The 26,835-nt window shown below is 44.5% G+C and overlaps 1 protein-coding gene and 1 long non-coding RNA gene across 5 annotated transcripts in view; one reads left to right on the top strand and one right to left on the bottom strand.

Moving 5' to 3' along the window:
• Positions 1–26,835, top strand: part of tet3 (tet methylcytosine dioxygenase 3) — an 84,888-nt gene that overhangs the window by 46,936 nt on the left and 11,117 nt on the right. For 3 of the 4 annotated variants that reach the window (XM_037531377.1, XM_037531376.1, XM_037531378.1), the window contains 4 exons: positions 9,251–12,182; positions 14,354–14,444; positions 20,957–21,050; positions 24,434–24,642. In XM_037531377.1, coding sequence (XP_037387274.1) covers positions 9,251–12,182; positions 14,354–14,444; positions 20,957–21,050; positions 24,434–24,642 — 3,326 coding nt within the window. Of the gene's footprint in view, positions 1–4,569; positions 4,786–9,250; positions 12,183–14,353; positions 14,445–20,956; positions 21,051–24,433; positions 24,643–26,835 lie in introns of those variants that run through there. The other variant, XM_017725779.2, reaches the window with a different exon arrangement.
• LOC119261759 lies at positions 1,997–13,979 on the bottom strand. The gene is made up of 2 exons (XR_005129176.1): positions 13,931–13,979; positions 1,997–4,160 (listed from the first exon to the last, which is right to left on the bottom strand). It is a non-coding gene; the product is annotated as an uncharacterized LOC119261759 (long non-coding RNA).

Below are 26,835 nucleotides of genomic sequence, written 5' to 3'. Positions count from 1 at the left end.
ATGTACAAATACAGCCAACACCAATACACAGTGGTGTGACGAAAGCCTTATTCGAGTGGGATTAGTATTAAGCTGGGGACGTGCTGTAATTTGAGCGATTACCGATGAGATGATTTTGGTCTATAGGAATCTTCTTTGTCCGTAGTTTTTTCCCACATCTGTTAAGTAATAAATCCAGAGTGAATCACCTTCCATGATTTGCCAAACAGAGCTTCTCAGTAATAGCAGTCCTGCTCGAATCGACATCTCAGCGATGTAGTAAAACCAGGTATTAGAAAATGCACAAGGCTGATGTCGGCTTCCTATTCGCCAGCTTCTTGTTTGAATGTTCCCATTCCAGCAGTTACTGAGAGTTCGAACAAGAAAGTGGCGAATAAGAAGCCGACCTTAGCTTGGCAGACAGTGGCACCTGCCTTGATTTTCTTTGTTTTTGGACCTGGAGACAAGGCTAGCAACTAAAGTGGAGCTCAAGTTCTCCCAATTCTTCCGTCAAGTTCATGTTGACCACTGACATCCGCAATATTTTTGATAATGGTCGAATTACAATGAGAAGGAAAATGAACTCGACAGCATGTCTTGCAAGGCAGTGAGATTTACAATTACAATTACAATACCGGACCTCCTCTAGTAAAACTAATCCAGCTCAAATAGGGCGTTTGTCTGTTTTACAGTTGTGAAGCGTTTTTCCTTAATTTTGCATTATTACAGAAATAACAAGGTATTTAAAGCCATAGAATAGACTCTGTCCAAATCCTTTGACAGCAACACTGAGCTGGAGCATTGAGCTGGAATGTTGGACTGAAAGGCTAGAACGGACCATTGGATTAAAAGTTTGCCTTGAAGAATTAGGCTGTAGAACTGAGATGGGCTAGAACATTGGACTGAAAGATTGGGCTACAGCATTGGATTGGAGTACTGAGCTAGAGCAATAGACCGGAATATTGGGCTAGAGCGCTGGACTGGAATACTGGATTAGAGCATTGGACTCTGGAGTTGAAGTGGGTGTGTTGAAGCAGATAGAACACGACCCATGCACTCCAGAACCATTGTTGGGAAAAGCTGGGCTAGAAGATTGTCCTACTGCATATGGTTAGTGTGTTGTATAAGAACATTTGCTGAGCACACAATGTCCCCAGGTCCTGGGACACCCCCTGTCCTGCGCATTTGTGTTTTCCTACTGTGCTCCACCCGCTTCAACTCAGGAAGGGTTTGTTAATGAGCCAATTAGTTGGATTATGTTTGGATCCAGGAATCCAACACTGTGTGCAAGGCAACGGTTACTCCAGGACCAGATTTGGGAACTGCTGCTGTAGAGCATAGTATGGCTATATTGGGTTGGAGCGATGGGATAGTAGTAAAGGATTTGGTTGGAGAACAGGGTTCAACTCCAGTCCTTGAATCTAGTCTCCAGTCCTGGCTGTTTTAATCACTGGTGGTTAATTGATGCAACTGATTAGCCATGTTATTCATTCCTGACAAAAGACATCCGGGTTAGAGCGTTGAGACATTGAGTCGGAGCCTTAAAACACTGGAACGCTGGGTAGGTGCTAACAGGCTCTCATTTCAATTGCATCATTTTCTCACGCTGGGCTGAGAAGTGGCAGTTCCCACACATACAAGTGTGTTTGTGTGTTTTGGGCCTCACCAAAGGTCTTTATTAGTTCTCATATTTCCATCATTCATTGGTTTTGTTGATTGTGGCAGTTAACAAATTGCTGCCGTTGGGACAAAACCTCGTATCTCCATTTTTGTCATTCTCAGTTTTTGGCGTAATTTGAAAATACCTGTTGTTCTTTACGTTATGTGTAAATCTCATGATGAATGGACCAAAGGAAACGGCCCAAAATGACTTGGAAATATGTCTGGTTCCATTGATTTACATTATAAGTAAAGTGTGTTTCTTCCTTCTCCTGGAAAGTTACCATTAGGTTTTGTTATGACAGCAGCGATATTAAACTAAACTGCGTGGCAACAGATACGCAGTCTGTAGCAATTATGACAACGCTGTATTTTTTATTGATGATATGAGATGAAATCTCTTTCCAGATTTTCGTGTTGGATCTTTCCTTTCGGTTATCGAGCGTCCTCCTCCTTCCTCTCGGCTGGCGGAAGCCTTAGCTGTTAGCAGCGGGAAGCGAATGCAGAGCTATGTACGAGAAGTGCTGTGTCACTCGTGAAGGGATTGAGCAAGAGAGAGAGTGAGGCAGGAGGGTGAATGAGAGTTTGTGTGTGTTTGTGTGTGTGTGTGTGTGTGTGTGTGTGTGTTGGGTGGACACCTTTGTGTTGTGTGGTATGACACATCTGCCCACTCCACTTGCACCCACTTTGGGTAGAGGGGGGTGGTGCAGATCTGATGACGTAACAGTGATGTCATAACCTCCCTCTCACTCAATCTCTCTCTCTCTCTCTCTCTCTCTCTCTCCCCTTCATTTCCTTGGACTCCCTCGCTCTTCAGCCACTTGCCCGCCACCAGTGACTGAGCAGTTTTGCCTCCCTGCCCAGGCTTCCGCCTGCGTGTGTTTGGTGTTGCCTTGCCTCTGCTGTACTCATGCCAGCGTTGACTGTGCCAACCCCGAGTGACAGGACTGGAGAGCGAAAGAGCGAGACACACTCACTCGCTCCGCTTCTCCAAACCCGGCACCGCAGAGAGGGAAAGAGCGAGAGAGCTTCAGGAAAGAGGAAGGAGAGAAAGAGCGAGAGAGCATCAGGGAAAAGAGCGAAAGGGCGAAAGAGCAAGAGAGTGTCAAGGAAAAGCAGGAACGATAGAGCGAGACAGCATCAGGAGAAAGAACAGGAGCGAGATAGTGAGATCATTCGAGTCCGCAATGCGCCGGGCGGTAAAAAAGCGAGCTGCACTGCTCCAGAGTCCGAAAAACAAACCCAGCCGGCAGCTAGCGATGGAAGGACAGGGTGAGAGAGACAGAGCGAAAAAGAGATGAAAGACGAGAGAGCGAGGAGAAAACTGGGCTTAAGCGGACCATGGGCAGGCACTAGTTGGAGCTGGAGCTGGAGCTGGAGCCTAGCACTAAGCAGGAAGGAAGATTTAAAGGGCAGGATAGGCTGGAGGTTGTTTTCGTTTCAGTCCTGTCTTTCTCAGTGGCTCCTGCTCTTCTCTCCTCCGGAGTCCCTCATCCTTCCATCCTCTAGCCTGTTCTGCTCCTCCGCTCGCGCCGAGGACGAACCAGACTTGTTAACCATTTTTGGGTCCTTTGGTTCCTCAAACGTTCCCCTTCTCTGTTTCTCTCTCTCTCTGTCTCTTTCCTTTGCTTTCTTTTCCACGCTCTACCCGGGTCCCGGGTTTTCCGTATCTGTCTTCGGACCGTCCGCATACACACACATCCCTTTTCCGTAGGATACCACCTCTTCGCCCAGCGTGCGTGTGATCCCTCAGACCGAATATGCTGCCTAACGTAGAGACGCTGCAGCCGTGTGTCAGCATCAGCGCTGCTTTTCCCTCCTGCGCTGCGTTGACACCTTTTTTTGTAAATTTATAACAAAATGCCCCTTTACCGTGCTTACGCCAAGCGAAGCAAAGGCGCATGCGGTTGGAGACGAAAACGGACAGAGATTTCTTATTATGTGACGAAATAAGCGGCGGCATTTGTGAGTAAAGCGTTTTGCCGTGCGGGCTGAGAAGCGCCCCGTACGAAGGGAAGGGAAGGGAATGTGACAATAAACACATGAATATATATCGACATGGCGAAATGAGGGGGTATCAGGCTTGAGCCGCCGCCTCGATTGCATAAAAGCCTTCTTTACTGTGTTATTATTTTTAGCGGATTGCAGCTGTGAACGTGGTGAGGAGCTTGGAGAGAGTAGGAGAGGCTGCGAGTGAAGTCAGCAGAACAGCTGCAGCCTCCATGTTGTTGAGCCAAAGGAGAGAGAGGAGGAAAAAAATAGAACATACTTCGAAAATATCAAAGAGCAGCTAACTTCTGCTCTGTGTTTCATCTTCTCTGTTGAAGGGTTTCACAAAAAAAAGCATAGACTGATGTCGAGGTCGTCTCTTTCTGCCTCTCTCTCTGTCTCTGCCCGCTTCTCCGCTGCGTCTGCCGCTAGCCCTCGTCCACCCGCTCCCCTCGTTCAGCTCTGCGCTTTCCTCCATTCCATAGTACGTGCCCAGTGTGAGTCAGATAATGGCCTCTCTCGCACTGCGCTAGCTGAAATGGGGGGAGGAGGAAAAGAGAGGGAGGGAGGCAGAGGGAGAAAGAGGGGGAGGGAGAGAAAGAGCGAGTGAGCGAACGAGCGAGTGAGAGAGAGAGAGAGAGATAAAGAGAGAAAGGAGGGGTTTCACGAAGGAAAAGAAAAGGAGAAAAAGAGGGAATGTAGAGAGGAGGAAGGGAGGAGCGCAGAGACATAATGTGAGAAAAGGCAACGAGAGAGAGAGAGAGAGAGAGCGAGAGCACGACAGTGGCGGCAGGAGGAGGAAGAGAGCGAGAGAACACAAGCGAGCGGACGAGAGAGAGAGAGAGCGTGTGGGGGGAGGTGTGTGTGTGTGCGTGCGAGTGTGTGCGTGCATGTCTCGCGTGTGTGTGTGTGTGTGTGTGTGCGCGCGTGTTGCCGCACTGACTGACTGACTGAGACCGAGGGAAGAGGAGAAGGCTAGAGAGAGAAAGAGAGAGAGGGAGAGAGGGAGAGGGAGCTGGAAAGGAAAGAAAAGAAGAAGCCCAGAGCTGATCGTCTACCGGCTTTGCACTGTGTCGCCGTTTGCCGTTCCATGCACTTTTCCTGTCCACTCCACCCTCCGCTGTCTATACTGTCTAGTGACCGGACAGCCAGACCAGCGTAAGTAGCCAGATTCTTCCTTTCTTTCCTTCTTTTTTTTGCGGTCATCCTTTCTTTTTTTTGATGATTTTTAGACTGGGCCTTGTATTATGATCCAATATACTAGACTGCAGGCAAGGTTAAGGGGGGGGGTGTATGTATGTGTGGGGTGTCGTGTGTCTATCCGTGTGGATTTGTGTTCAGCTGTCTGCTCCCAGGCACCCCCTCCACCACCACCCTCCACAAACCCCCCCCCTCCCTGCCGGTCTCGCTGCTTTGTGCTGTCATCCTCTCTGGGCATCTGTTGTGTGTGCATGTGTGTGTGTATAGCTGTGTGTGTGTGTGTGTGTGTGATATGGATCCATGACAGAACTTGTGTTCTGCACGTTTTTGGTTTAAAAGGTTCACTCCCGCTTGTGTAGCGTCGATTGCGTTAAAGCCGGGTAGAACGAGTCAGGCAGCCCATTCTGGTTGGGCGTGTTGATGTTTTGGTAGTGCTGGAGTGGAAGAGTGGAAAGAGCTACGGCAAGCCGCAAATAGTTGCATGAGCACGTGGTTTTTTTTTTTTTTTTTTTTTTTTTAAATATAACTACTGTCATCAGTGGCGGGCAAGGTGTGTAAGTGACACAGAGCCAGAGAATGAAAAGAATCTGGTTTGTAGTAACCGGCCTACACTTCATTCGCAAGCCCTGCAAACCCTTAAAATAAAGCTGCCTACGAAAGGCCTAAAGCATGGTGTGAAGGTTCTTCAACAGCTCAATGGATATCTCTGCATTATGTGGAGCGAAATGGAAGAGATGGAATATCGCAGTACTTCGAGAATTGTTCAGCACAATATTTCGCTGCTGTCGGAACAAAACCTCGCATCTCCAGACTGTGAACTTTACAGGAGAAGGAAAAAATCTGCTTTACTTTCAATGCAAGTCAATGGAACCAGACGTCTTTCCAAGCCATTCTGGGCCGTTTCTTTTAATCCATTCGTCATGAAATTTACACACGATGTTAAGGACAACGCGCATTTTGAAATTCTGCAACAAAATGAAAAATGACATTTTGAGACGTTGGAACAGAAAATAAAAGCCACATTTAAAGCTTTGAATCCAATGATTTGAATTCAGTTAGAAGAGCCACAGTTCACCCACACTGACACGCTATGAAAAAAAACTGCGTTATTTTTACTTCACATTTTACATCTGTGCCGCACCAAATCCAATTAAATAGAACTAATTGTACGAGTAATCAGGAAGATGTTTGTTAAATGCTGGCAAATGCACCAATTACCATGCTCAGAAAGCATATTGTAACATATTACAGTGTAATTTACCACAATAAGGATAAATATTGTCATACTGCCCGGCACTAATGTGGACTTTCTTTAAGGTTCTTCTCGTTCCCGCCGCTCATTTACAAGCTCCTTATACAACTGTCCTCTGAAAGGTTCTATCTCATACGGAACCCTTTGTGTTTAGTGCGTGTTGCATATCTTTGCGCCACTGAAAAGAGGAAAGCGAGAAGTCTGTCATAAGAGTTGTGTGGTTTAGCTGTTTCAAAAGCACTGCGGACTCGTGACCGGTGGGGTTCCAGTCTGTGAGACACGCTTTCTGTCTGCCGTGCACTTCTGAAGCGCACACAGACGCAGTTTAGCGGCCGTCACGCGCCCCCCGCCCCTTCCCCCGGCCCTCCCCCACCCCCCCCAGGCAGACACCACTCACAGAAGGTGAATTCAAAGATTTGGAAGAATAGGCCAAGTCTCATTAATGGAGCGCAATAAAGGAACCGTCACTATAGTATCGGTGTGAACAGCGCGCATCGCCACGCTTCTTTGTTGTGTTGCCGGGACGTTCTCAACGCTACAAAGCTAATGGACCGCCAGGGTTAGCCAGCAGTGTGCTCTTAGGTGGAAGAAGTGTGCAAAAGTCCAAGGCACCTGAGAAAATGATATTTAAAAACACTAATATTAAAGTAACTACAAGTAACATTTGCTACAATAAGTAAGTTACGAAATCGTCCGTCAAGCTGAACCACACTTTACACTCGGACACACGGCTGTTTATGTGAATTGTTGCACTTGTTAGGTCTTAAATAACTCTCTGACCAGTTTAACAAGGGAAGAAAACCTCAGCAGTTCATTTTTTCCCCCCCAAATTGCCTTTGTTTCAGTGATCGTGTTAACAGGCTTCACACTCTTTAGCTGCACTAGTCAGTCTTTACTTGAACTGCTGCCATTAAATGTCAGCTGAAGTGCACGACTCGCTTGTGTGTTGTGAGAACTGAGAGAAACTGCTCAGTAAACTTTCTGAAACCCTCAAAGCACAGCCACAAGATCCTCCCTCGTGAAGCACTTCTCCACATTACAGACAAAAGGCTTTCTCAGAATCCATGCACCCCACCTCTGCAGCTCGATCGGACGTGCCTTGGCCCCTGTGCGCTCCTAATATGAAAACGTTTAAGACAAACACCGGCACTCTTTTGAGTCATAGTCAAGTATCATTGTGCTGCACCCTTGCCCACTTGCTTACACCGTTGCTAACAACGTTGCTAGGAAACCACAGCCGCTTGTTTAAAACGTGCTCATGTTTAATCTAAAGTTATAGGTTTTATATATATATATATATATATATATATATATATATATATATATATATATATATATATATATATATATATATATATGACATCATGTTATTTCACTTGCTGTAAAAATCTAGACCTATAAGCAAGCAAAGCATGAGAGGGGAAAAAAAACAGTAATCCTTTTCATTGGAAAGCTGAAAGCTACACGCCGCCTTACTCCTACTGACCAGTTAATTTCTCAAGGACAATAAGTTCATTTATAGAAACACAGGCTAAGCCTCCCCAAGCAACACTATTGGGTGGAAATAAGGTGTATTGACACACTTTGGCTCTGATCTGGGGCATGTGTGCTATGCCCATGAATTGTAACCTTGGGTATAAGCTATAAACCTGGAAGCACTGACTTGGAAACAGCATAGTTAAACCCAAAAGGTTTCTCTTCTATACCCAGTGGAGCACAAGAGTCCAAAACACATTGGGAAGACGTTCTGTTGTCGGAAGAATACCACGTATCTCCAAAATGGTCACTTTACAGGAGAAGGAAAAACCTACTTTATATTTAATGTAAGTCAATGGAACCAGACATTTTTCCAAGTCATTTTGGGTCGTTTCTTTTGGGCCGTTCTTCATGAAATTTGAACACAGTGTAAAGGGCAACAGGCATTTTTAAATTATTTTAAAAACTGAAAAATGACAAAAATGGAGATACGAGGTTTTCTTCACACAGCAGCGATATTTATAAAGATATAGTTTCTGGATCCATTTCCTTTCTGTGATGCATTCAAATCAACATGAGGTTTGGGGTATACAGAGAGCTCCCAGACATCAGTTACCGATGTTGGATAGCTCTCATTGTGTTCTTGGGGCCATGTACAAGAGACATGTGGATCAGAATGTGAGGAGATACTTGAGGCTCAGGCTATATATATGCTATTAAAGAGAGTCAAGGTCAGATGAGATGCTCAAAACTTATTAATACTGTCCGTCTCGGTTTCCCTTTAAGGCCAGACAGCTGCCAGCTACAGTGTGCCAGAGAGCAGAGCAGGTAAACAGTCTTACAAAGAGTAACACCGGGATTTCTGAGAGAGGCAGATGAATCAAACTTAGATCCTTGGGGGGCCTCAACACTGCAATGTTCAGTGTATGCTCTGCTGTACCACACCCAGCTTTGTAACCCTTTGAGACTGGAGGAATATGATCCCTTATCACCGGGATTGGGAGGGTAAAAACTTCTTAAAGAGGAGAAAAACAATTCCAGCAAAAGGAAAACTGCACTCTTTGTGATGCAAAATGGTCGTAGGTGACTTAATTGTCTGTGCTTTATACCAAAGTCAAAAGGTCAGTCTGGTAGACATCATCTTTTGAGATCCCTCATCAACAGTGGTCATAAACAGAAGTTGTTCTAATAACTCTGAGTCACCACTATCAGTGTTTTGCCTGCTAAAAGAACTGTACTGACTCATAGGGCTTTATGTAGGAGTGTTGTCGACTTAGTTCTACCAAATAAAGTAAAATTCAAAAATTTCTGTAGATTGGCCAAGTAAAAGAATGTGAACTGCTGCTTCTGAGGGCAGCTTGACCCCTTCCCAAAATGAAAAACTCATCAGATTTATGTGAGTCGTGGCATACCTATCATTAAATTGGCAAATGATCATTAAACAGGTGTTGCATTAGAATGTAATCCTGCTAGTAATCACCCTATTTTTATAAAGTAATCTGTAATCTGATTACTGTCTTATTTTCTGGTTATATGGGCCTTTTTTTGTACTCTGATTATATATTACTGTTACATGTATTCTGTTACAACCCAGCCCTGTTTATTACATATTAGCTGTATGAACATGTGTAATCCACAATTACTCCTGGAGATTTTGTCTGTTCTAACACTTTGATCCTGTTTTGTCTTTTGCAGACTGTTTCAAAGGTGGGTTCAGTGGATGGCCCCAGAGGAAGTGGCCAGATGGAAATTGACCATGACCGCCTGGAGAAAGGCGTGTTGAACCAGGAACCGTCCAATGGGCTGAACCAGCACGCAGGAAATGGAGAGGAGACAGATGGACTTGATGGTGGAGATTTGGCCAGGGAGCAACATCAGCAGAACCATCACCACCAGGAGACATTAGCATGTCTTCCCCAGGGACAGGAATGGGGAACTGGACATCATGTAGGGGACCCTAACCCTCAGCAGCAACAGGCCGGATGGAGCGAACAAACCACCGGTAGTTCAATGAACAGTGTGGACATGGAGGATGCTAGGACCCTGGTAGCCTTCTCAGCTAGTGCAAGCTCCCTGTCCACTTGCAACGTTTCTCAGCCTTCTCAGAATCCTACTGCACAGCTGTATGAGAGGTTCATTCAGGAGATGAGTGATCGCGGGGGTGATGCCAAGGAGAAAGGGTGGAGTGGTGATGGTGAACACTGCACCCCGGAGGACCTGAACATCCTCCAGATGGCACTGAATCAAGCCCGGCATGGCCATAAGCCTCCAAATTGTGACTGTGATGGACCGGACTGTCCTGACTACCTTGAGTGGCTGGAGAAGAAGATAAGAATGGCAGCCAACACCCTGGACAAGGGTCTCTGCAAGATGTCAGGTGCTCCTCAAACACAGCAACAGCACTACCAATCTCAGCCTCAACCTCAGCCCACTGACGCTAACCCCTCATGTGGTTCAGAGTCACAGTCGCAGGATCTTGTTAACCAGCCCCCAGTTCCAAGACCTTATGGCCCCCCAGCACCCATTCCTTGTTCCCCCAGTGTGTTATCCATTGCTAAAGAGAGGAATGTCAGCCTTCAGACAGCTATCGCCATTGAAGCACTGACCCAACTATCTGGCACAGGTGGGGCTCTTGGTGAATTTGCCAGTGGAAATTCCAAACACCATGCTTCTCCTCAAACTCCCTCTCAGTCCCAGAATGGGATGCAGTTGGTTTCTCCATCACCTGGCCCCCTCTCATCATCCTCCCCAATGCCTCAGTCTGTTCCTCCTGGGCATTTCCACCAACAGGACCCTCCTTCATGGGAACAGCACAGACCTCAGTCACAAGGTCCTGTTCCCCACTCCTCCCAATACAGGTCCCCCCGCTTCCCATCCACTGCTAGCCCCTTTCCCCAGCAGTGGCAGCAAGGCACTGGGGCAAGCTGTGAGAAAAGCTCTCCTAGGAACCCCTGGATGATGTTGAACTCTGAGCCTCTGGCTCATGTTCAACAACTTTCCCAAAGTGGCAATGACCCAATGTCTGAGCTGAAACAACTCCTGGGAGACACCAGCGGAAAGTATGCCAATGCTGCCTTCAAGTTCCCTGCCCAGCCTCAGAATCTGAAGGACAGCCACAAGGGTGGCCATTCGGTGATGCCCTATGTCAAGCAGGAGGTTGACAATGGGGAGTACCCAGCTCAGGCCTGTGCAACAATGGGCCAGTTTGGGATGGTAAATGGCCAGCAGCAGCAATTCCAGGGTCAGCAGCTTCCTCAATCTATTAGGCACTCAACTCAGGCAGCACTGCAAAATCACCTTCATCACAAACGTAACCTCTTCTCCAGTCCCTCACCCTTCAGTCCACAGGCTCAAATGGCATGCCAGACCTTACGCAAGTGGTGGCCACAAAACACGCAAGAGGGCACTTTAGCCATTAAACAGGAACCTAAGGAGCCCAGGAGGAAAAAGAATGCTCAAAGTTCTCCTTTACTCAAGCAGCCAATGGGTGGACTGCTTGGCTCCTTGGCCCCACCTCTTCCTAAACCTAAACAGATCATCATCAAGAAGCCCAAGCAGAAGGCCTCTCAACCGGTCTTCCACCCACAGAGCCAGATCTCAATACAGAAACCCCTTCCAAGCATGCAAGTGGGTGTGCCATCCCAGCTTACGCCATCTCTACCAGGCATGGAGGCTGGGCTCCGACACTGTCTATCTTCATATAACCCCTCTCAGGTGGCTATGAGCCAGGCAGCTCCAGCCCAATCTCAGGAATCCATTTTGAACAGCAGTTATACCCCTATCTCTGGAAACACTCCCCCAATCTCCACCCCCGTGTCTGTCCCTTTGCCCCCTGCCCAGGAGGGACTGACTAGCTCAGGCCTGGCCACAGCAGGTGAGGCTGCCACTTCCACACCTCAGACCTCCACATCTCAGCCCACTCCACCCCTGGCTGGCCTCGGTTCACTTGATCCAAAATTCGAGGAACTGATTCGCCAGTTTGAGGAGGAATTTGGGGATACTTTGCCCAGCGCTCCTGTCGCAGATGCTCCGGAGCAGGGCCCTGCTCCATCTGTGGTGACTGAGTCACAACAAAACTCTAACTCAGGACAAGCCAGACCCCAGTCACCATCCACAGAGCAGCTCACCAATCCCCTTGAGGACACGTCAAGCCAGCCAGAGCCCATGCAAGAGGGAGAGAAGGAGAGAGAGCTGGATAGTCAGGCTGAAGGAGTGAAAGAAGATACCCCGGTGTCCTTGAGCCAGCTTGTTGCCATCAAGCAGGAAGTTGAGGAGTGCAAAGTGGATGTCAAGCCCTCAGGCCCGCTCTTGTCCCAAGCACATGAGGCTTATCTACAGCAGCAACAGCACCGAGTCCTGGTGGACCCCTTCACCACATCCTGCACATCTCCTACCAAACGAATGAAGATTGAGTCATCGGGCAACGTAACAGTACTCTCCACCACTGGCTGTTTCTCCACAGCAGGAGATGGTTTAGATACTCCTACAAAGGAGGATTTTCCCTTAGCTCCCTCTCTGAAAGGATTCCTGGAGTCTCCGCTGCGCTACTTGGATACTCCAACCAAGAGCCTTCTGGACACACCTGTGAAGGACAGTCAGGCAGAGTTCCCTCTCTGCGACTGTGTGGGTGAGTGTACATGCCAGATTCCCAGATTGAATTTCCGAAAGCCTTCCATTTCCCACTTTCTCTGAAAACATTCAGCAAGGTTGGATAGCCATGCTTGTTTAATTTAGATGTGTCTGGAGACAAAATAGAACATAATTGTGAATAAAGTTCCTTGAGGACTTCCTCTTCATGAGGACCATTGATAAAATGAGCAACATGCGTTTGTAACACCAGTTTACAGCAGTTTATCTTTAGTCCGCTTTGCTAAATATATAAATAACAATAATAAATTATTAAGAAAATAAAGAAAATTAAGCAAACCGGTTGTTATTTAATACAGAAAATGTGCCACAGTTCATATTTGGAGCAATTTTATTTAAAATGATAAGATTTCCTTAAGAAGGCTGACTAATGACCAATGAAAGCTTAGTACAAAGTATTCCTAAAGAACACAGGTTCCTTACCCTTTACACCAATGAGATCATTCAGTCTTTATAAGTGTTGCTATATTACTACAAACACCTAATCATCTAAAACAATGTGGATTGCCATCCACTATCTAAACAAGCCTTTCCTTTTCACTGCCCTGTATCACTTCCGCCTCGGCACGTTCGTCCAGGCAGTGCCAGCCCACGTCTGAGAATGCATGCTCGGGGTCCCTCTCTCGTCTCTCAGCGGTCTGACCGTAGTGCCTCTCTCTGGGGGAGGCAGAGGGAACAATAGGCCTTACAGAAGGGGTCCATTGTGTCGCGTCGGACCAGGGGCAGCCAGACGGTCCTGAGCTGCACAAGCCATTCTGTCTCTGTTTTACAGTCAAAGCAGCAAGCACAGAGCCTGACTGGGCCTCCACAGGGGCTGTGGACATGATAAAGTGACTGTGCTTGTATATCATGTGTTGCTGTGTGTACAGTGGTTAGACATTAAAACCGGGAGGCAGTAGGGAGGACAGGGCAGGAGGAGACAGACTGGAACCTCCCTATATTGCACATATTTTTCAGTTGCCCTCCTCTAGGTTTTTTTTCTCAAGGCAGACAATTTGATGCTAGGCATTATGTAGTATGTAATATATAGTTTTACACACAATACCTCATTTAAACATTTGACGTATTGTCGGGACAAAATCTTATACCTCCATGTTTGCCTTTTTTTGTTTTTCAATGTTGGGCATACATGTTTTTATGAGTGGACCAATAGTAGTGGTTCAAAATTACTTCCATTATAAGTTTAGAAGTTTTTTTTTTCTCTCTCTCTTCTGGAAATGAACCATTTTGGAGGTGCAAAATGCAGGTTAACTTTCAGGGAGTAAATAAAAACTTTATTTCAGGACCTGACCTACTATCATCCTTCCTTTTATCTTCTCTTGATTAAGAGTCATGTTAAAAGTTATGAGAGGCATTTTGCTTAAATCAAGCACCTGCATTCTGTCACCAAATCTGAGTATGCGTTTTTTTGCCGAGGGTTGCCAGCCATAGCCGAACCCTTGTTGGCTTTTAACTACCACCAGGATCGAAGGTCACCCAGCAACCACTCGCTGTAGTAAAACCTCACCACACATTCCACTGTCAACAGTACGAATAAACACAGTGTAATCTGATAAGTAGAGTAGGCGCAAACACACACTAACAGACGTGATGTCCTTAATCTTTGCATACGGTTGATCTGCTTCCCTCTGTTTCTATATCTGCGAACCGCTCTGTCGTTTTCCTGCTTTTCAATTCACCCATTAAAGATAGTCTGAATCAGTGCTGGAGTAAGTAGGCTTCACTTACCCAATGTTTTTCTCTCCTCCCTTAGTCATGTTGTTGCTTTCTTCCACTGGCCCCGCCTATATCCCTACTAACACCCATAGTGGAGTATGACCTTAAATTCCCTCGTCTGTGTTCACTCTCTCTCTCTTTCACACACATACACACACTCTGACTCACTTGCGCTCTCTTGAGCTCTCCATACTGAACAACACAAGTGTGTTTTTGTCATCTCGAAGCAGCTTTGGCACCAGGGTGTGTCTAGTTCGTTCTCATGCTCAAAATATCCCCTTAGTGTTCCGGAGACTGACCGTCTCTGTGTTAAGGTAAAGAAAATGATGGGTTTTTTTTTTTGGGGAAGGAGTGTAAAAGAAGACCCAAAAAGTCTTCATGAAAGTCATGTTTCAACTAATCCCTCTCTGTCTGCTTCTATCTCTCCCTCCCTAGATCAAATCCTCGAGAAAGATGAAGGACCGTACTACAATCATTTGGGGTCAGGCCCCACCGTGGCTTCAATAAGAGAGCTGATGGAAAGCAGGTATGAAACTCCAGCCTAGTCCCTTTAACATTCATTCGCCCTTTCCAGTGTCCCTTCTGTCTTCCTTATTTTCTGTGGGAGCCTTTTTATGGAGCATATCCTTCAGCTGTGGGTGAATGTGATATTGGTGGATCAAGCTACCACAATAACTATGGATTATGTGTCATGTCCTGAATATCCAACTGGATACTGAGGAAGTTTGTTTCAAGAGCTTAGCTGTACATAGAGCCGTTTGTTGTTGTGCTGGAGGTTAGATTCATTTATTCAGGGTTTACCGAAACATTAGATCCTCAGAAAAGACATGCAGAGAAGTCTATTAGAGTTGCTGTCACTAAATTCTGATTCAGTTCAGTTTCAGTATTGCCAAAAGTCTGAAATTCAACCCAAACACGTTTGGTAATAATCCACCTTGATTCACCTTGAATTGTACAGTACTGTGGAAAAGTCTTAGACACCTAAACACAAAAACCATTTCTACCAGGAAGACTCTGGAGGCAGGAATGAAGGAAGACAATTTAATCCTTGCTGGGATTTTAGTAGTTGCAAGATGAAAATCCAGCCTTTTGCATAGGCCCCGTCTTCTGTCCGGGTCTTGGAGCATCAAGACCTGACAGATCTTGAGTAGTTGGTGTAGGGTAGTGGGTAACACCTCTGCCTTCTATGCTGCACAGTAGGATTCAGTCCTCCACCTGTGCAAGCATCCTACACTAGACCAATAAGAGTCCTCGGGGAAGACTCCTAATACTACCTATGTAGCATATAAAATTGTAAGTCGCTCTGGATAAGAGCGTCTGCCAAAAGATCTTGCCGGATTAAGATGGCAGGCGTGGAGACCACCCCTCAGACATCTGGGCAGGGACCAAACTGGTGGTGGTGGGGAAGAAGGAAGGGAACGTCGAAACGTCAGCACCTGAAAACAGCAGAATAGGTCCACAAGTCAGGGACAGGTGTAGGCCAGTGATTGGTCAGGAGTAATGAGTGAATGGATAATGTAGCATTAGAGTCTTCCTGACAAAACCTTCACTATGCTTCCATTTACCTTGGCAATACGTTTAGTTTGGCTTGTAAAATCGCCACATATCAATAGAATAAAACGAATAAACTTAGAGTACAAGGTTGCAAAGTCTTACTTTCAGAAAAGTAGTCAACGTCTTGTGAGCTGGTGTGGAAGGACTGATTAAGCCAAACCAGGAATTGGGTGATGGGTAACACTTTATTTGGGTAGTCCACTTTAGATGCTTTGTAGATACTTCAATTGACCATAATTTTCAAAACCTGGCTCTAATCCCAACCTTAACCTCAACCCAAAACCTCAACCCAAAACCCTGGTCCAAATCCTGACTGTAACCCCACCACTGTTTAGAATCAACTGATTTTCAACAGATAGTTTTTAAACAGTTTGAACGTCTGTAGAGAATCTATAGGAGGCTGTAGTGGACTATCCTAATAAAGTGGTAAGCCTTATATTGATCTTGTTGGTTGATGGCTCTTTAGACTGCCATCCTCTTTCATTAGGGAAAACTACTTTTGTTAACACCTTGCCAGTCCAGGAGATTGAGTCAGCCTCATTAACAGTGAATGCGGAAGGCAATAGAAACTTCTAAAAAGAAATAACATGGTAGGACAAAAGTGCAACACAAGGACTGCATTTAGAGTTAGAGCTAAGGCCTCGATAAACATCTTCCGGACTCATTCGCTTTGAACAATAATTAGTTACGGAGAAAATAAACAACCACAGATATTGCACACATAACAGCTGGGCAAACTCTGTGGACGAACATTTCTCTCAGTATAGCTGAAGCTTTTATTGTGGCTATTGTATGTTCAGCTTACATTGCTTAACTCTTTAAATGTAACTACATAGTAATAACATGGTTATTATGTAATAATTACATTATAAGTCACATTTACCTTTATATTTGTAAGGACAGGTTTGAGAGTCCGCACCCTTGACTTTTTTCCCACTTATTTTAATGTTAAAAAAATTTAAAAACACCTTGCAAATTTGTAAAGGAGCAAGATTATACGCTCACATGTGTTATGGATTGAAAGTTTACACTCCGCACTTCTCACAGAATCTCTCCTCTAGTTTGCTTTAACAGCTCCTCTTGCCCCTGCGCTTGTTCTGTGAGGGTTATAATGAAGCTGTATCTAGAGGATCCTGGCACGAGACCCTTGCACAGCTGTGGATAAGCATCTCTCTTCTCCTCTGCTGTTTACTCTGCTTCTTTCCTCCACCTTCCCTCCTCTCTCCCTCTTTTTTTTTTAATTGTTTACCTTCTGCTTCTTCTCTCTGATCCCTGACTCAGTACATCTGGAGTAAAGAGGGAATAATCTCCATCAGATCCACACTGGAGAGAGAGAAAGGAGGGAAGACAGGGGATGAGTGTTTCTGTGGGTGTTCTGGTTAGAGGATCGGGCTGATATCAGCAGAATGTGCCGGATGTGATATGGGAGGGAAAAATAAATGAACGTGGTTCAATTTCATAACTGATCATCACGAAATATCGTTCAGTCACACGGTGTGATGTGGTGTTGTTAGCTGTGTGTTTCATGCTGTGCTGCAACAAAGTGTCTGAGTAGTTTCAGCATGACGGTCTTCCTTTAGAGGATCACCTGAAGTGAACAGCATCGGATAAAAGCAGCTTACATTCATGGCATTTGGCTGACGGTCTTATCCAGGTAGGCGAAGGCAGTGTTAGGAGTCTAGCCCAATGACTCTTATTGGCATAGTATAGTGCACTTATCCAGGTGGGGGTTGAACCCCAGTCTACAGCATAGAAGGCCCAGGTGTTATCCACTACACTATACAACCAACTAGCTCATTATGAAGCTTAGCCAATTTTAAGGACAAATACATCAAATGTGTGTCAGCCCATGCTCAGTGGTCAGTATCAGTGTCAGAAAACAAAAGACCCAACCATCCAACAGAAGTAAACAGGGCTGGGCGATATGATATTTTGTCATTATTGTGATAAATTACATATAGTATGCTTTCAGAGTATATTTTAGAGATCGTTAGCGCTTCAAAACACAAATAGAGCAGAATTGTTTTTCATAAATAGGACGTAAATAAAAATCTACCACTACTCTTCTACCCATTTTCGGTGACCACAGTTTTAAATGTGCCACTGTTGGTCCATTGTGGCTTTTCCAACATAGATTGTGGTGCATATCATGTACCATGAAAGGATCTTCAAGTGACTTTTTTTGTCATATCACTCCCACTTAGAAGTTAATAAACTCCCAAGTCACTCCTACTGATTCACTCACTGAGTTTATAATATACTGGAAGGTCCACTGTGGACGCAGGGTCTACCAAATCCAGTATTTTGTCCACGTCACCTCTATTCTATGATGCATGCCAGGCTTTAAGCGGGTTTGTCAGATACACCTCCATCCTCCAGCTTTCCCGCTCTTTCTTCTTGATTGGGGGAGAGTGATTGACCACATTGTGGGCGTATTTCTAAAGCCTCCCTACACAGCTGAGTCATCCCAGCTCAAGAGGGCAGAGGGGTCGGAGGTGGGGGACACATCCCTTTTGTTTGTGTTTTCGAGAATGACATAGGAACTAAAACTTTCTGAATCTAAGCCTCATCCTAATATGACCTCCGACCCTGGCTGGGCCACCCTGCGGAGTGGGATGCTTCTCCGCTGAAGTGTGTGATTGCGGATGAATGGGGGGTTTGGGGGTGGGGTGGTGAGTATGGGGGGGGGTGGGTGTTCAGTTCCACAATTTGCAGCCTCTGTGATCTGACCATTGACAGCAGAGGTATTTTGACGAGGAAAGGTGGGGGGCTTCTAGAATAGCACACGTGCTTACTGTCACAAAGCTGAACTAAAGCTTGTATTTCATCCCTAATTGAAACTTCTTAATTCATTTCGATGCAGTACTGTGTTAATTGGATAGAGCAAAATAAGGAGTGCCGGAAAATCGAATGTGTTTCATGTTAATGTTTCCATTTTCACTTTATAAGAGCATTCAGCGTTAAAAAAATACAATATATTGTACTAACACGCTAGCCACAAGCTGCTGGCAGGACCAAACGCCGGATCTCCATTTTTTTGTCGTTTTTAGGTTTTTGATATCATCTGAAAAGGCACGTAGGCCTGTACATTATTTGTGAATTTCATGATGAATGGACCAAAAGAAACGCCCCAAAATGACTTGATAATACGTCTGGTTCCATTGACTTACATTAAAAGTAAAGAAGGTTTTTCCCTTCTCCTGTAAAGTTACCGTTTTGAGATGCAAGGTTTTGTTCTGACAGCTGCGATATGCTCTGAGGGAGTGTGCTATCCCCATTACTATGATATTAAGATAAAAAGCAAGGAGTGTTTTCAAATGACAAGGGTCTGCCCTCATTTTGGGCTTGCTTTATTTATTACTTCATATGTATACATAATAAGTAGAGTGTTTTATTTGCTCCAGTCCTTTGAACGTATTCTATAATGGCTTTGCGTATTGAATAGAGAGGCTCATATTAAAAAACACTGTAGACTGTATTGTTACACTCCACATTGTGTGTTAATGCTGAGGATATCATCGCGGTCTTAACAAAACCCTGCACCTCCAGAAAAGTAACTCAAGTGAAGATAAAATATTGATGCCAATGAGCCGTTAGCATTGCAAGTGTATCTAGGGTTAAGAATGGGGGCTGGTCCAAACTTGTGCTTTGAAGTTATAGCTCTGCTTTTGAGCATTTCTAATAATCACATGCATGACTGCTTGCAGATCTATTTTTAGCTTGCTGCACGCACTAAAGCTGAAATACTGATCTGTGCCACAGCAGCTCGCTCTCAGAGAGATCCTCCTTTGAGATCAGACAGTAAAACAGTACAATAGAGAAGGCTGCAGTGTGAGATTGCCTTACAACCGCGATACATAAGTCTTTTTTTTATGTGCATTAAGCTGGAGTACAGCTCTTGTGCATGACAATAGAGAACACACACGCTAACCTTCATGTGTTTACAGTGCAAACACGTGCATGCAGAGAGTCCCCCACCACCCATACGCACAGTTGTTCCAAAATTATGTTTAAAGACATCAAAGATATCTAATAATATAACTGACTACTGAGCAATAACAGTTCAGCAGGTACAATGCAGCTGTCACACTCGCACAACCACAAGCAAGGGAAGAGCTAACACCTCCCTGCCTTTACGTAGAAGAACCCTCGAAGAAGAGCTTCAAATCACGTTTACGTTCAGCTCGGACTTCATCAAGAACGCTCCATATTTTGCTGATTTATTTATTCTCTATTATGGATTCGCACTTCCTTCACTTTTTAAGGCTCTAAGTGACCTTAAAGCTCACAGAGCGTCTGTCTGTTTGTGATCTCAGATCTGCTGATGCTGACCTTCTGCGAACACCTTCAGTAGAACACAGACGACGCGGAGAGGCTCGTTCGGCTACTCCGCTTCTACACTGTGGAGCTCAGTTCGCCTGTTATTAGACAGTCAAGCTCAGAGCTCACTTTTAAGAGGCATCTGAAAACGCGTCTCTTTCCCCCAGCGTTTGATTCAATCTGATCCGTGTCGTTTTCTTATGTGGTTCTGAACGAATGAATTCATTTCCTGCACTACCTGCCTGTAAAGCCCTTTGCGCTGCCAGCAGCATGAAAAGTGCTCTATAAATGGAAAAAAAAAATATTAGTAGTATTTTTATTTTTTATTTTTGTTGGAGTTAAAAAAAAAAAATCACAGAAACATCATTTGGCCAGGGGTGCCTAAACTTTTTCACACCGAAACCTTTTCACCCTGGACAGAAAGACGCAGGAGAAAGGGACTCTTTAGAGTTTGAGTTCATCTTGTTTCTCTCAGGCACAGAAATGTATTCTTGCATTACTGCATAATGCATCTGCGAGACCCCCCCCCCCCCCCCCCCCCACACCTCTGGCTGTATTGTTGTCAGGGGAGATTTTTTACTTTTTATTGCTTTCTTGTTCTCTCTTTAGGGGAGCCAAGCTCCCTCTGGATCCTCTGTAATTGGATCGTCAGCTATGATGTTTTATACAACGGCAACAATATATTTGCATGGACTCGTATGTCGATGCACGCTTTCATGGTCCCAGCCTCAGGCTTACGTATAGAGACTCCTGGGCTGTGTTGTGCTGTTGTGGTGGTTTCATGCATCTGTGAATAATGGCAAGAACTCGTGAACAGTGCTCAGGACCGGAGAGGTACAGAAAAACAACTACTGTGTGTGTGTGTGTGTATGTGTGTGTGTGTGTGTGTGTGTGCGCGTCCATAATTCACACTGCACACAATTTCAGTCTAAAAGAGGTTCAACTACTCTAACCTCTTCAATTAGGCAAGAGTTTAGTCATTTGAAGGAGAGCCAGCCTTGCTTCGCTTTAATTTTGTGCTGATGACTGTGACACTGTGATAATTTGATGAGATGAATTGCTTGAATTGGTGCCCCTCTGACCCCATCGCACGGCTCTTAAAGTGAAAGTTTTGGGCCAGTTGTAAATGGAACTGAACCTGATTCTGTGCGTTTTTCACTGCAGGTTTGGAGAGAAGGGGGATGCCATCCGTATAGAGAAGGTTCTGTTCACGGGCAGGGAAGGCAAGAGTTCACAAGGATGTCCTATCGCGAAGTGGGTGAGTATGAAATGTCCCTCAAAAGGGCGCATATCCAACCAAGACTAACCAAAATACCCTTATTGGGACACAGTGTGGCGATCATACCAACCTTTGCATCATTACCCACGTTTACATGCAGCCTGATAAACCGTTAATAATATGACTAATGGCTCAGTCGGAATAGAATACGTCCATATAAACACCTAAGTCGGAATAGTCTAGTCTGATCGAGGCCATTCAGAATACTTTTTCCTGTAAATAATCCATTAAATAGAAGAATAATATCCGTGTACATGCCTGTATCCGATTACATTCCCTATCGGAAAGTTTAAGTCCGTTCTGCATGTGTGTCGCGTCGTAGTGAGAGTTTACGCCATTCAACACAGCAGGGCAGAAGTCTGGTCTGCAGAGGAGACAAAGTTCATGCTCTGGTCTTTAAAAGACGGCTCTGGGACGGACATCCAGCTTATGAACACGACGTCTTCCTCTCGGCCTTCTTTAATAAGGACATGTGAAGGACGTTTTTCTGAGTCTGATGTCAGTTTAAAGCAGTTAAAAACACAATCACCGCTCACTGCTGCTCATCTCACTCTGACTGGACATGATGCTTGTTGTAAAGGTAACGTCGACAGTGATTCTGTACGCATGTGAGTAAAGTTTTGATCAGATTACTTGTAGTGAGCATGTAAGCGAAGATTTTCCATCAGATGGTAGTGTTGAGTAGAGTGAGCATAAACACCTCAGTCTTAATCTATAAGCGGAATGTATTTAATTGGACTGGCAAAAATCTTTGCATGTAAACACAACCAATATCAACAAGAGGAATCGATCACCGAAAAGTCAAGTGTACACAGTTTAGAGGCTGCAGCCCATCATTTTCCATGAATGGTTTAGTTGGCCATTCTCTAGCCCTTCATCAGTGGTCAAATTCAGATTTTCTGGCTGGTGGAATATTCTCAGCTAGGGCTGTGATGATGACCACAGTACCGCAATTGCACCTACCACAGGGTTTTTTTTTTGTTGGTTTTTTGTTTTTTTTTTGTTTTTATTTTCAGCTGGTGAAAGTTACAGGAGTGTATATGGTGGTGTGTGTTATGAAATATAAACAGTAATTGTTTATCAACATTCAATTGAATTTATGCACACAAAACACCTGGACATCAAATACAGGAACATAACCTAAATAGCTGGAGTTAGATTTTAATAGAAAACCTTATAGCGGTGCACTTTTCTCATTAGGTATTGCCCATGCAGTTAATGCTAGCTGGTTGACATTCGATTAAATGGCCTTCATCATCATCATCATCATCATCATCATCATCATTAACTGCATAGTCCAGATAGGGTCACGGTAGCAGTTGACAGAGCAGAGAATCCGAGACGACCCTGTCCTCTGCAACTTCCGCTGGCTCATTCCCCAGGGACCCCAAGCTGCTCCCAGGCCAACCTGGAGATATAATCCCTACAGCAAGTCCCAGGATGACCCCGGGGTCTTGTCCCGGTAGGCTGTGCCTGGTACACCCCCACCGGGAGGCGTTCGGGGGGCGTCCAGATCAGATGCCCGAAATTGTGGGGATATGCTGCTTTTTCACCATGGTACAAATAAAATCCATACCATCAATACCATACCAATCTCAGTATATAGAAGCAGAGGTGTGGATGTTGACCGACTCATGCCTCGACTCGCTCACAAATGACTCATGACTCGACTTGGACTCAGGGCTTATGAATTGTCAATAACTCAGTAAAAGCTTTTCAGTCCCAGCTTTACTTGAGTGACTTACCTGCCTGTCAGCTTTGTACTGTTGTAACAGCTTCTTGCACAACTCGAGGTGCTGCGAGGTCCGATATCGCGAGCTTTCGTTGTAGAAACACCTTCAGTTCATTGAACAACGTGCTACATGCAGTAAGTGTTCGGTTGAAAGGAAGGTGGGAACACAACTTAAGACGGTATTTTATGACAACATACTATAAACTACAGATGCAGACTTGAGACTCAACTTGCACTCGCATGTGTGTAGAAGTGGGTAAAAACTCCAGCAGCGCCTCAAGTGCCACTACCTGCTGAGGACGATCCACCACTCAAGAAATGGTCAGCGGTGGTCCATTGGTGGTCCCTTTCCACTGATGCCATGGTAGATAAATTGCAACAAGCGGGCTGTGGTCAGAAACTGTAAACCTGCAAAATGCACATATGTAATAGATGATAAAATGGCCAATGAGCTTAAGTACAAGGTAGGTGTTTCCAGTAAACCCTCGTCTTAGTGTAAATACAGTATGTACACCAGTGCTGCTGCTCAATGGATCGCCAGTGTCTGGAAGTCGATCCAGACTGTATTATTTGTAATCTGGTTGCCACTTGCCAGTAATGACCTGGATATTTAGAGCCCTCTAGGTGCAATCTCGCTGTGAAGTCTGTTGACCCGAGTGCTCGAACTGGTTACCCGTGTCCTGAAACAGTATAATAGAGAACAAACAACGGTCTCACTCTGCCTGTAAATGTTTAACCGTCTTTCACAGCTAAATTATTAGCAAGGGATCGCTTAGAGATGTTGACTGAGGTCACTCATTGCTTCTAAGAGGAGTTTGATACAAGAAATCAGACGGCTGTCGTTTTAACTGTAGGTTTATAGGAATTCGAGTGAATGGACACGCTATATATGGAAGAGCTTGGAAAATGTTCATATACTGTTTGTTTGTTTGCGAGGGAGATGGCAGTGACCCATTCACTGAAAGGCAACCTGTTATCATTAGCCAAAGGCTATAAAGCAGCAGGGGGCTGCACTGCCTCTTAGTACACTCACTCTCTCCCAGCTAATGGGTTTATGGTTGAAAGCGTATGTGCTGATGGCAGATAATCCTTATAGTGCCGATAGCGACATTTTCCCGGGACACTTAAGGCGTCTGGAGGACCGTTCGTTCTTCTTCCTGCTGTGTTTGTTGTGAAATGGTGTATAATCAAACTGCCGTTTTCAGGTTTTTCCCCTTTTTGTGTACAATTTTGATACAATGATGATCTGAATGCGTAAAGGAAAGGTCAGACCGATAAGGACTGTAATAGTATTTGCAGTGAATGAGAAGAAAAAAGAAGATTTTGCATTGTGTTGTATTTAAATGAGTCACTTAAACTGTAGCAGTCGGATGGATGTGGTCATGCGGTATAGTTTTCCTTATGAACTGTAATGTCTGCGTCTAATTGGTTTTATTGGTCACTCTCTATGTAACTCTATATCTACCCCCCCATTGTTTTTCCACTTTCTCTGCTTTTTCTCTCTCCTTTCTCTCTATTTTACTGTCCCTCTTGCAATCTCTGTCTTTTTTTCCTTACATGCTCTCTCTCTCTCTATATATATATATATATATATGTTTATATATCACTATCTCTCTTCTGCCCTCTGCAGGTGATTCGGCGCAGCAGCGAGAAAGAGAAGTTGTTGTGTTTGGTGAGGCACCGGGCGGGTCACCACTGTGCCAATGCAGTCATCATCATCCTCATCCTGGCCTGGGAGGGCGTTCCGAAGGCTGTGGGGGACAAACTCTATAAAGAAGTCTCCGAAACGCTCACCAAATACGGCAACCCCACCAGCCGCCGCTGTGGCCTCAATGACGAGTGAGTTAGGAGAAAAAAAACAAAAGTCAGCTGTAAAATCCAGCTGTTTCTACAGTGAAGTTTATTAGTAGGGTTTATTTATCCTCACTGTCCTCAGGATTCAGGAGAAGGGATTATTTAGGGCCGTTTCTGTTCGTTTATTGATCATTCAGTTTTCACACAACATAAACAGCAGCTAGTGTTTCCAGGAGGTGTAAGAAAATTAAGTCCCAATAAAGAGTTTTGATATAATAATGCTGTGATATGGCACCATTCCAGGGCTTTGGGTTGGAGGTCTGCACTCTGCAGGCAGGCGCAGGCAGAAGCATGTATATCGCTGTTGTCAGAACAAAACCTTGTATCTCCAAAATGGTCACTTTACAGGAGAAGGAAAAAAAACTTTATTTTCTATGTAAGTCAATGGAACCAGACGATTTTCCAAGTCATTTTGGGCCGTTTCTTCTGTTCCATTCATCATGAAATTTACATGCAATGTAAAAGACAACAGGCATTTCCGAATTATGTCAAAAACTGGAAAACGGCAAAAGTGGAGATGCGAGGTTTTGTTCCGGCAGCAGCGATATCAAGAAATCCTGCAAGTAAAAAATAGCCTAATAAAGTAGAATGATCACTAAATCACATATAAAAACAATACAAAAGGATAACAGTAGAAAAATACACAGAAATAAAACATAAAAATCTATGGAAATTAAACAGAAAACCATCTAAAATCTTTAAAATGCAATTTTTAAAATGTATTTTAGTTCAAACTACTAGTTAAACCTTCTGTGCTGCAGACAGACCCGGCTTGGTGTACCAGGCTTGAAAGTTTTGCCTGAATACTGAAGGTAAACAAATATACCGCGCACTTTCTTAACTTATATTTTTAATGAGTAGAGTGTCTGCAGAGAACACACTTAAATGTGCCGTTTTCCTCTAATTTTAGTGCGCAGTTTCTATTTATTTGCTGAAAAAATTAAACATAAAATATACCATAACTTTTGCAGTGGCCCTATTTCATATTTGACTGATTTTATTGATAAAATCAGTGATAAAAATTGATAAAAAGACCTGTCAAATCCATCAAATAAACAGCAACTGTGTATTAAAATGGGAACAAGTGTAGAAGATATTAACTTCTTTTCACTTAAAATTAGTAGGAACGCGACGTAACCGGGCGCCCACACTTACAAACGACTGTGTGTGTGCAAGTGAGTCATTTCCAGGAGTACAAAGGTAAATCCTTAACTCCGAGGCAAAAAACTGTTTTCCAAGCTCGGACACACCTGCTTTGGCTAATGAAAGACTTGAACCTTAGCTGTTGACTAGAATCAGACGTCTTACAGCAGGTAATCATTAAACTCTGCTGTGGATTGACTTGGACACCCCTTTGCCCTACAGGGTTCCAGCCACAGCAACTCCCCAGATCTTTTTTTATGTGAGCTGGAGTGATAAACTGGATCATTTCATTACTGTAGTTGAAAGCAGTGCTTCCAAAACTGTGGCCCACTAGGCAGTTTTGTCCAGCAAATGGTTTTCATTTAGCCTGCCAGACAACATCTGCTCTGACAGTAATGCACGTTTTGCAGAGCCAAAACAAACCAAGCAAAATTATGTGAATTAAATCATATTTTTGTGGTATGCACTGCTCATTCCAGCCCACTGATTCTTCAAGAGTAACAAACTCAGGGTTTACAGCAGTGCAGAGTTTAGTGTTGGGATTATAGTAACCAGTGGTGCACGAAAAGCTGTATACAGGCAATAATCAAAATATGTGGTCTCACCATTTGGCATTGAGGTTTCTGGCACTGGTATTGATACAGTGAAGTAAGGAGGGTCTAATTTTACACTCGCTAAGCCACAGCAACCTACGATCAGGCTCGATATCATGGAACGCCAGGGAAATAACCATGAATTTCATCTAGAAAACAATAGAAGGGCTTTGCAAATGCAAATTACTGTTGACACTTTAGGCATCATAGCAAAATGCAGGTTACGGTGATTACAGGTTCTAAAAGTTTGTACACCCCTGGTCAAATGATGTACTTGGTTGATTTAAAGTGAAAATACACAGATCAGGCGTAACATTATGACCACCTCCTTGTTTCTACAACACTGTGTCCACTCACTGTCCACTATTAGACACTCCTACCTTGTCGGTCCACCTTGTAGATGTAAAGTCAGAGACGACAGCTCATCTGCTGCTGCACAGTT

Source organism: Pygocentrus nattereri, chromosome 20, assembly GCF_015220715.1.
Source record: "Pygocentrus nattereri isolate fPygNat1 chromosome 20, fPygNat1.pri, whole genome shotgun sequence".
In the NCBI taxonomy this organism is placed as follows: domain Eukaryota; kingdom Metazoa; phylum Chordata; class Actinopteri; order Characiformes; family Serrasalmidae; genus Pygocentrus; species Pygocentrus nattereri.
The sequence above is the reverse complement of the archived record's forward strand: the minus strand, read 5'-3'. Positions and strand labels throughout refer to the sequence as shown.